Source organism: Acyrthosiphon pisum, chromosome A3, assembly GCF_005508785.2.
Source record: "Acyrthosiphon pisum isolate AL4f chromosome A3, pea_aphid_22Mar2018_4r6ur, whole genome shotgun sequence".
NCBI classification, from domain to species: domain Eukaryota; kingdom Metazoa; phylum Arthropoda; class Insecta; order Hemiptera; family Aphididae; genus Acyrthosiphon; species Acyrthosiphon pisum.
In genome coordinates this window covers 1,023,790-1,035,835 of record NC_042496.1, presented here as the reverse complement: position 1 = coordinate 1,035,835, position 12,046 = coordinate 1,023,790, and the positions used below count along the sequence as shown (strand labels likewise).

Below are 12,046 nucleotides of genomic sequence, written 5' to 3'. Positions count from 1 at the left end.
ACGATGACGAGAAAACAGCGTGTTATATCTCTAAGTACTTTGGTAATTTTTCGTCTCTTGTATAGCATTTTTATTCACGTTAAAAATGTATTGTACATTATACAGGGTGATGGGTAACCGAGCATTCTCACTCAGTTGCAACTTCAGTATTTAGCAACTTAGTGTCAGAAATTATAATATGTTGTTCTTCAATTATTCTTAATTATTTTCATAATAATATTGTATTCAATATTGGTAAAATATTTTAAAAAAAATAGTTCAAATAATTACCAAAATACTAATACTAAAAACAATTAGTGATAAACATTTACTAAGCATATAAGACGTTTACATCTACTTTTATTAAAAGATAATATTCCTTAATGATGGTTTTAGTGTCTTATATAAAATATAAAATAGATGTTATAACAGCGAAATTACAGTGAAATTCGGTCTAGTACCTACTTAATAAGACGGAGTACTTCCATTGGAATATGTATTTTAGCTCTGTATTTCATGTTATTTTTGTATCTAATATGATCTACCGCCTATATAGTAACTAAGCTTATTGTCCAACTTACACATGTAACACATTGTCTAATAAAAAAAGTAGGTACTTATTGTACTCTAATAATTTGTGCAGAGGAACGTACAATGCTAATATTTTAATATTAATTATTATAATATTATAAAATCATCATAGCCACCATATCATTATAATACCTAAATAATATAATCATGGAATATTTTCACCAAATTTTTTTTAAATATCATAAAAACCCTTTGTAGGTATTTGAAAAAATTGTGTTCAACTATCTATACTTAAAAATTCTAATGATGTAAATGCATAATATATTATCAAACGAACAAAATGGGGGGGTGAGCATGCATGATGAATGACTATGTGTGTACGAATATATATTTGTGTAACGTGTGTAATGTGTGTGTGTGTTGGAAATCCGTCGCTGTCGCTAAATTGTACGCTGGTTTCGGTCATTCACGTGATTTAATGTCAACAGAAAACAAAAAAAAAAATATATCAAAAACACATCGCAGACACATGATTCATTACCAGCGTACGCCTAGTCGTGCGTGCGGGAGTATACAGTCCTTGCATCCCGAGAGGTAGGGAAAGTCTATAAGAAGCCGGTCATCGCGTCTACCTTCACCAGTGTTATTACCACCGATAACCGTGATACATATTGTATTAACATAATATAATATAATTAGATTATCAGTTATTAACGTCGTCTCCAGTCGAACACACTATGGCTCGATCGTCGTCAAGTGTCACCATGAAGGTGAGTACCTATCTAATAAGCAATATAATAGACTAGGTTCATCGGTATTATTACCTAATATATATCAACATGTATAGTCTCAAATCGTTTCAATCATTAATAATTGTTTAAAATTTAAAATCATTTCATATAATATGTATATTTTTTTTTAAATGTTTTTATACTATCAATGTGCCGGACATTATAATATTACTACTTACTGAAGGAAATTATAATTTCACATTTTTTTTTTCTAACTCATTATGATGTAAAATCGTATTTTCTTCCTACCCAGATGAGTAAAACATAAAATTATGCCTACTTGATTTAAATGCTCGCGTGATGATGTTCAATACGCACTTTTTACTGTATCATTGGCGATGCAAGAAACGCTTCCGCTCGCACGAGGGCAATGAATCGACATGCATGTCAAAAATAATAATAATACGCATAGACGAGCTATGATATAATAATGAACTAATCAAGGTCGTGGGCGTTTCATAATTCACGAGACGCGATGACCTCCACGCGAAAATCATTTATATGAATATTTAGGTGACACTACCCAGGGTTATGAAATTCTGTAAGGACTGCGTGGAAACTGTATTTTACATTTTAAACAGTTGGTTGTCGTTATTTTAAAACGGCTTTTAACAAATTAGGAATCGATCATTTCTTTATTCATTAGTTTATGTACAGTAACTGTACAAGAAAACGGTTTTATTAAACACCAGTTAAGTACCTATATTATTTTCCCGATTGAACCATCATCTTAATAGAAAAACGAAATACAAAGCTATTCTTCAAAAACACTCATTTTTCTTGTTTTCTTAAAAAAAAAATGTTTTTAAATAATTTGAAAAACTAAAAAGATTATTGATAATTGGAGTGAATTGACTGAAGAAGTGCTTTGCCAAAAATTGATTCCACTCCTATACATTTTAATGGCTATATATATAAGAAAAGAACATTTGTTGAATACTTTTTAATTATACATAAACATTTTAATAACAATATTCCACTAGCATTTTATAAAAAGTAGAAATCATCATGAAACAGCCATACTTTTATTTTCCAATTATTTTCAAAAACACAATAGCTATAATAAATAATGCACTGATTTATAATATGACGTATAGGTATTAAAAAACCAAAATATGTAAATATAAATGTGTAATAAAAAATTTCCCGAACTGTCGAAGTTAAAATATATTCTACGGTTTGGACTTAATACAGATTTTTACTAACTTAAATAATGCTCAAATTCGACAGATGTAATAAGTGTGAATTTGATATTTAAAATGTCCAAAGGAGTTACTTTGATCAGCAATAATTTACCATTTATTCTGCAATGGATATTTTTGATCAGTTTTAGGCAGCTTAAACCAGAGTTTTTATTTGAAATACTATGCATTGTTTTTGAATTTTGATATATTATTGATAATCGTTCGTCTGGGTCATAAAACTCAATAACCTAACCCATATCGACAATAAATTAGATTTCATGACGTGTATTATTTTCTACACGTACTTTTTGAAACACGAAATCGTCACAAAATATACGATAAGTTTATTTAGTTGACAAATACAATCGTAAATTATCAAAATTGTGTAAATATGTAGAAAAAATGGAATTATTGAGAAATTTTATGTAAAAATATTTAATATCAAATATGGCTCATTTTATTACAAATCATTTGAAACGTATTTATCATTTGTCCAAATTAAATTATTTAATCATTTAAAAATATGCATTTGCATACAAATCCGAACCCTAAATTAATGAGTTTTTGTGTTAAAATAATCGCCATATATTATATCATATTGCCAGTTACGATCATATACCAGTTCGATATATTATTTACCTAACCAAGTTTAAAATAAGTTCTAAATAAAGTATCACGAAAATATTACATTAACAAACGTATGATAGAGGAAACTTTTTTTTAGTTTGTATAAAAAATTATCATAATTTAAACATTTATTGCATTTTTAACTATGTCTTAGAGTTTCGTACGACTTAAGAGGTATGGAATTGTCTGGAATTTCCAGACTTACTGTATTCATGCTATCGTTAATGTGTTTCTTCATTTAATGTTAAGCAGAGGCTTTGAGGCCTTGAGCTCAGGCTAATCGTTTAGGGTGTCAACTGCCTATAAGTGCTCATCAATTATTATATTACCAACGAATGCGTTGGTAAAATATTTTTCCATTCAATTATTTATCAATTACCTAATACCTACATACAATTTAAATATTTTAATAGTGTTTTATAACTTTCTAAGATAATATGTAGGCTTTAATGTAACATACTCGTTTGGTTATAATATCACATAATATATTATAAAGTATATCATATCATTAAATTATTATATAATTATTATTTATTTATATCCCCACTCATGTATAATATAATATATTACTTATATTATGTATTGTATTAATAATTATACATCTGAGAGCTGCGGCTTAAGATATATTAAAACTTCTATAATATTATACAAGTGATTTTTTGAATTTTGATTTAGTCATAATATTATGTTTATCTGATTTCATATTATAAGCTCATTACCATCTATCATTTGTTCGAAAACAATAAATACCTATACTTACCTAATGTGATTAAATTTAACTATGATAAAATACCACTATCTGAAAAACACAAGAAAACATCCTCAGATTATTTAGTTCAAAATAGCTTATAAAACATTTTGTTTGATCCATCAAACAATATTATGTACCCGTATTGGCATCACGCTAACCGGAGATTACTATACTTTTAAGTTTAGGACCAAAAAATTATCTTTCCCCGTAGTGTAAAATTAAGGAAAAAAGGTTTTTATCTTAAATATCACACTCGTAAGAGGAAGGACAAAGTTGAACAGTAATTGGATGTTTTTATTTCTGAAAATTTAAAAAAAGAACTTTTTAATAATAATTATTTGACCTGAAATGTCAATAAAAAAAAAACTAAAAAATATATAGTTATAATTATTATAACATAATTTATTGTATCTTATCTATTAGTACCTATGGGCCAACAAATAATAATTGGGATTTTGGGAGTAGTGTTTCGTTGTCGAAACTAAACCTTATGATGTTGTTGTTAAGAGGTGTAATTTAATTTAAATGTTTCTTGAGTGGTACCTATTCATAGGTACTTGTATAGGAAATAATAATGTTGTTGTACACTATAGTTTTGAGGTGGGTGAATTTTCAATTAAAATTGTCGACGTCTTTGTCAAATTTTCTAAGTACTGATGGTGAATTCTAATGTGCATTTCACAGTAAACGTTCAATTCCGGTGGAAATATGATAATATGACGATAACAACAGGATAACTTGATGAATTTGGGGTTTGAAAACGGCTACCCATAGTTGTAAGAGGCAATCGCCAGTCCTATACACCTCTACTTGAGTGTTCCCTATTGCCAATAACTATTGTAGTGTTAAACTTGGACTGATCTTTGATCAACAGTAAGTACCGTTATTGCAATTGTAGATGTTTATTAAATTCACTGTGAAGCGAATTAACGAATTTGTAACTGTCGATAACTTTCTAAACCGTCCGTAAATAAATGTATTAAAATACTGCAATACTATAGTTTATATTTCATTTCTTAATCTTATTATTACTGTGCATCTTATACGATAATTTATTATTTTAAAAATTAGATTCTCAAATTACATTATAATTATATCGCAAAATCACATGATATTTAAAAATATATTCAAAATTAATTTTCGTATGAAGTTTATTTATTACCTGTTAATACAGTGTTTCAGGCAAACCTTCAGTTTCTAAAAATGTATTAAAAATTCTACTTTTGACCATCGTAAATTTTTACGTTTTTACTTTTTCAATGAAGGTGTGATTCTTAAGGATACGTCTTGCGCGTTTCTAATTTTAGCTTCGAGTCCGGCTTTGGGTTCTCAACAACTACAAAGTGCGAATAAAAATAAAATACAAAAAAGGTGGTTTTAAAAATCTTTAGTTTGAAATTGTATATAAATACCTATTATTTTATATGATACCAGGTCTGGGGTTTGTATGGTAGCTTTAAAATACCACGTTAGCAGGAACAACGAGCGAACAAAATATGTTAAGAAATATGATATAATTATAAGAATCAAATACATTATGTGTGACTAGTGGAGAGTGAGTATTGCATTGAAAATGACTGAAATTATTACTGCTAAAAATTGAGTTTTTAATCAAAATTATGTATTACGTAAATAGCTGTTCTATCGAAACAATGACGTGTCATTAAGTATGTAATTTAGCCATGCAGGTAACAAAGTTCCATTACGATTTATCTTCATAGTTTGTCGTTTATTTTAAAAACAAAACAGGAAGTGTAATCATAAGACATGCCTGAATTTTTTCATGGGTTTTTATCTAAAATATGCGCAAGAAAGAATTAATAGTTGAAATCAAATTAGAATTTTTTAAACTTTTTGAATATGTGTTTTGATAGTTTTGAGATTTAAGTTGACTTTTATTAAAACAATCATAATACATAATATTAAAAAGTATTCGTAAAAAATACGCACCGTTCACATAATATTTCATATTATTAAATATTAATGATATCGAGACCCTAAAATAAATTGTACAATTTATATTTTATATATTATAAAAAAAAAAAATGTTAACAGAATTTATTGATATGTCGTCTTATTCATCTTGTATTTTTTTTTCGAAATCTAAACAACTTTAAAAGTATGTAAAAGTTTTTTTTCTTTTGTTTTTAAAGATGATATTGATCATAATTTTAGAGTTAAACGCAAATACCTACCTAATGTTTTATATTTATTTTCATGTTTTATTCATTATGAAGAAACTTATGTCACGTTATTGACGTATTTATAATGAATATGATTTTATTAATAATGTTGTTATAACAATGTATTGTTTTTTGTACTTTGTTTAGAGTGGAAATCTTTACCAAAACTTACCGATCGTTAAGTATTCAAATTCGAATTACTCAATAAATCATAAATATTTATCGTTGAAAATAAGATAATTTATTTTGGGAAAATGACTTTGGGTTATGCGTGATTTCTTTTAAACTCTGTCTTGACAATTTTTGTTAATGTTTGGCAGTATCCCGCGCATAAACGTGCCCACACACTCACTGACGGCGGGGTTCCAGAGGTTATAAAAACTTACAGAGGCCGGGTGAAGACACTTTTGCTGTTATATTAAATTGAATTCCAATAAAAAATACGTCAAAAATAGGGGGAGAGAAAGTTGTCCCTTGATTTCACTCTTACTCGGTGAAATTATAAGCGAAAAAACTGTATTACCCACGTTATACCGATTTTTTCCCCGGCGGGGCAGGTGGTTAAAGGTCTCGTCAATTTTACGGGTTGCGTCACAAAACAGGACCGATTTCATCTGCTCGGCTGTCACCCGGGCAATTTTCATATCATAAATATTTTTTCCAACCGAATATTTTTGCGCCATAAATTGACTATATATACCACTCCGGAGGGGTTGAAAATGCCGCCCACTAAATAAAGTTATTATGGCAGTGGTATATGTAGGTGTGTGATCTACGGCCGAGAATTAACATGGGCGCTATCATTGGAGTGTCCGTGACGTTTTTACATAAACGTACTCGAAAATTCGCTGCCCGGTTGAATGAGCCGAATAAAGTAGAGATAAATACGACCGATGAGTTTACGCGTACATTTTATACGAATTATATGAACTGCAGTAGCCGTGAACGATTAAATTGTAAACTTTTTTTTTTTTTTTATCGCCAATTTACTGTGTTCAGTGTTCATCAACTACAGTGTGCGCTATAGTACCTATATAAAGTGATTAGTTTTAAAACACAACGACAATGAAACGGTCGTTCGGTTCTATATTTTATTTTAGCCATTCATTTTGAAAACAAATATAACACTGGAAATGGGTATATACAATTGTATCGATTATCAATTATAATATTATCATCATAACGTATCTGGATAGAGGTAGACAGTATATAGGTACCGGTAGAATGAACTGTTTATTTTCTTTTTTTATTGTATACATTTGAGTATAATACAATATTATTTTGAAGGGTTGATAAAATAAAAAGCCTTGTATTTCATTCACTGGCATACCTAAGTGGAAGGTAAAGATAATCCTAAACGATCAAACCCCGCTCAGTGAACACATCGCATTGAGATTACTACTATTATGTATAGTAAAGTTGGTTTAAGTTGGTTAAAGTTGGTAAACGGTTATAAAATATAATACTTGGCCAGCGGTACGATGAATTATTATATTATAGCACAAATCATAACAATTTGTAAATTTATTTGGATGACTTCCAAAGCCCGTTGGCTGTGCCGGGGATATTTGTCGTTTCTATTTTGCGGAGAATAGTTTCAAATGTCAACATGTTGTTTTTAAGACTTCAGTGAGGAATTATAATTCTAAGAACGGTTAAGACATTTATCCTCGGCGTAGACGTTTTAACACGTCGGTACAATAATATAATTTAAAACAATACACAATAATCTGGGACAATAGCAATAAAAATGAGAACTTTTCCTACAATGTAGCTAGTCTACCCATCGTGCCTTTGTTTAATGTAATATTTTCGTCGACTTATGTACATACGTCCAAACAATATTATTATAATATATTATGTATCAATAATTATTATTTTCAACAAATTAAAAACGTTTTTCTTTCACAATAGGTTTTCGTAATGGCCGTATGCGTGTGCGCCGCCCTCGCCCGTCCGGAAGAAGTGAAAATGGAAAACAAACCGACTGTGGTCAAATCTGAGACCTTGGCAGCACCACTTCCGACGACCATAGTGAAACGAGCTACTCCTCAGGTGGTCTCTACCCAAAAAGACTCTTCGCTTCCGAACGTCAGCGAGGACGTACTCGACAAGGCGCTCAGCGACAGGAGGTTCGTGCAAAGGCAACTCAAGTGCGCTACCGGCGAAGGACCGTGCGACCCCATTGGCCGAAAAATTAAAGGTCAGTAGAAACAATAATCACCCCAAATTATAATATACATAAATTATTATTACACTATGGTTACAGATTAGGCGATTTTAATAGAATGTTATGAGGTCAATATTTTCGATATTTTAAATAATTATACAAATAACAATAGGTCTATTTTTAATACTATCTATTTATGGTAATGTCCTTTGAAAACAATAATGATATTTAAAACGATTCAAATCTGACACCATTGATTTGTGTTCTCCGCGTCAATGACAATAGGTTATTTGCCGGACTATTGTTTTAGGTCGAGTGAGTTCTCTGTTTTCGTATATACCTACTTGGTGGTTTTATCTTTATCTTGAAAACTCACTGCATGGGTATCCGCTTTCGAATGGTAAATTAATTATTGTACGATCCTCATAACGGACACTTATACAACTGTTAGCTTATTGCGGGTACGTAATGCTATTCGTATGAAATTTAAAAACCACTTAAAATAACTTGAACAAAATAATATGACGTGTCATGTAAAGAGCTTATACTTATTACTTATAAGTTGAATAAACAAAAAACAAAAATGACAACAAAGTAAAAATATTATTAAGTAATCCGGGCACGTTATCATGATGTGTTCTACGATACGTTTTCGGAAATATTTTATTCGAACACGTGGTAAATTGTTTCGGCGGTCCGTTTATTTATGTTTTGAATTTTCTTATTTCCAGCTCATGCACCGTTAGTGTTGAGAGGAATGTGCGTCAAGTGTTCGCAGTCGGAAATCAAACAGATTCAACGTGTCATGTCACATATACAGAAGAATTATCCGAAGGAGTACACTAAGATGCTGAAACAGTACCAGAGCGGTTTCTAATCGCATTGTGGCGTCCTTTATTCCTGTTCATGACCAGTCCATCGCGGCCATATTGGCATAATTTATGATAACTTTATTATATTATATATCATTATAATACACATACAACAACCGAACATTAAAATGTATAAGTGTCGGTGGTCTCGACGTACCTACCCCGTACGGTAGTTGTTCCGATCATTATTTTTTAGTATTACCTACTCTAGTTTTATTGTTTTTTTTTTTTATGTAAATAAACGACTGAACGTAATTTTAACCGCATAAATTGATTTATTGTGTTTCTATCGTGCGCATTGTAGTCGGTGCCGTTATTACAATGATATTATGATACCAAACTCGGGATTAGCTGTAGTTTAAACTTCCATCCACTAGTAGAGGCAAAAGCCTGGAATAGTTAACGGCTTAGCCATCCCTACAAAGCAAAGCAAAGCAGCAGTTTTTCGTTGATATACTTAAACCACCCGCAGAAATCAATCATTATATTTATATAAACGTATTACTAGTTCCGAACACTTCACATTCACACCCTCTTCGTAATCGAATCAACCGAAAACCTTCGTCAAGTAGTTGTATATTATTATTATTATTATAATTCAGTACGACCAATTACGATTTTTCCCCCACAATCTGAATACGCACCAATAGTTAATTTTATTTTTCTCACTCCGATATTATAACCCGTTCGATTTTCTCATCGCCCATTCCAAACCCAAAATTAATAATAATAATAATAATAATCAATAATTTAATACTGACGCATGTATCGTCAATAAAATATTTTCTAGCACATAATATACGAATATATTTGTAAGTTTTCCTAGGTGTAGGCTGATTCAGTGGCGTGGTGAATTTGAAAACTGTTCAGAGGCTAGTCTAATATTTCGCCCATCCCCTGAAGCGCACCAATAACCCGATTCGGGGCCGACCAAATCAGCTTCAAGATTTTAAATCATAGCTCTATCCAGTATGTATTATATCAATGATCAACATTCATTTTTATATGTAATAAAAGAATAAGATATTGGTAGGTATAGGTATATTGTGTAACATTTATACTGTATAGTGACTTCTGCAGGTATTAGACGGGTATTGAAGCGGTATACCGTTAAAGCGGTGTTTTGAGCGATAACTGGTGTACCGGTATACCGATTTAAGATGGAATACCGAAAACCCGTCAACACAATTAATGTAGGTGTTGCTGACTGCGTAAAATTTTCGTTGGCGAACATCTCTGAACGACGGTCATACACCGTCGGTGTGAAATTGCATCAAAGTGGAATAGTCAGTGGCGGATATAGGGGGGGGGGGTTGCTTGGGAGCTGAAGGACATATCTGCACAATATTACCGAACTTTTTTTTTTATTTTAAACTACTCAGATAAAAGATATCATCAGCTATTACGTATAACTAAATGTAGTAATTGTAGGCATATATATCCGCAGAACCGACTAGTAAATCTCGCTTATTTTCGTTGATGATCGCTTGTCTGTTTTGCTCTCTTCTGGTTAGTCGTTGGTCGAGTCACGGGTTGGTGGGTGCCAGTTGATACTGTCCGTCGACATCCGACAGCCCGTGATCGCGAATGATTACACTCGGGTTGTTTTTCTTCCATAAACACATTTATTTATTAATTAAATTAAAAAATGTAAAACCGTGCAATATTTCGGGTCTAGTGGTTGCTTGAAAAAGCAGCTCGCGACCAAAAAATATAAAGGTGGGAAATTGTATTCAAAATTAGAGTTGCAACCACATTTTCCACAGTCCTTGTATACACATCATGTTTAAAATGAGAAATCATGTAGTGAAGAGGTACGCCGTTTCTAAATTGAAGTCCAATTAATTACTAACCAGACATTCGTAGACCAGGTCATTGATTTTCCTGCATAAATCGGTCTCACAGCGTTAGCTCATCAATCAAAAAAATGTATAAACAATAAGGAAGTAAGTTATGTAATTTATATAAATTATATTATTATTAATAATTGACGGTTCTAAGAAGAACCCTTTTTCAATCAGTCGCGATGGTGGATCGACTGTAGCAATATTGCGCGTAAGGCGTTGGTATTGCATACCGATGTAACGGGTGACAGGGCGTCACAACCGCAGCCTCACCAACGAGTGTCTTCGCCGCTGTGTTGGCAATCCTGCAACCGCCAGTCTCTACCGTTCGGCACTGACTGAAACCCCTCTCAATGCTTTACTCCTGTGTTCGACCACTTCAGTGAGTTTCTGTACGAAAGTTTGTGGTGAATGGCTCTAAGAGTTGCCACACGGGGTCGAGTATGGGCGCTTTCTCCTTACGGCCGGGGTCGAGGACTTGTACGAACAAGTGTGGCGATTCTCAATGAGTTGCGCACGGGTTCGTACAGGTCCCCGTCCGAATAGCAGCGGAATGACGTCCTGCTGCTCCTATTGCCTCGTCCATTCCTTCTGATGTTCGGCGAGACGTCGACGAGACATTCTGTACGAACGAAGTGTGGCGATGCTCTAGGAGTTGCGCACGGGTTCGTACAGGTCGCTCTGGCGCCGTGCTACCTACACCGCCGTCATTACTCCGTCGTACATGGTCGTCAGGTCCGTGGTAACCTCGTCCGCGGGAAACTACCGGTACACGACCAATTTGTGGCGATACTCTAGGAGTTGCACACGGGGTCGTGTCGGATGACGTTTTGCTTCTCCGGTGTTCAGCAAAGTCGACTAGTCACTCCCCGTACGAACGATTGTGGCGATGCTCCGTGAGGAGTTGCGCACGGGTTCGTACAGGTCCATCAGGCGGCTTGTTTCTTGCTACTGGATAGGTCGAATGGTGGAATGATGCGAAGTTACGGTTACGGAGACGTTGCATTCCATATCGCTCCTCTGCGTGGCCCAGCCACGCCGCAACTGCTTTGCTTTGCTTTGCTTTGAAGGGATGGCGAAGCCGTTAACTATTCCAGGCTTTTGCCTCTACTAG

At 32.8% G+C, this 12,046-nt stretch overlaps 1 protein-coding gene across 1 annotated transcript; it reads left to right on the top strand.

The window, feature by feature from the left end:
- Positions 1-1,146: 1,146 nt before the first annotated feature.
- Positions 1,147-9,354, top strand: LOC100164857 (chemosensory protein 1-like). The gene is given in 3 exon segments (NM_001162728.1): positions 1,147-1,280; positions 7,961-8,249; positions 8,948-9,354. Coding segments are annotated over 3 exon segments (468 nt in total). The 5' UTR covers positions 1,147-1,247; the 3' UTR covers positions 9,094-9,354.
- Positions 9,355-12,046: the final 2,692 nt, after the last annotated feature.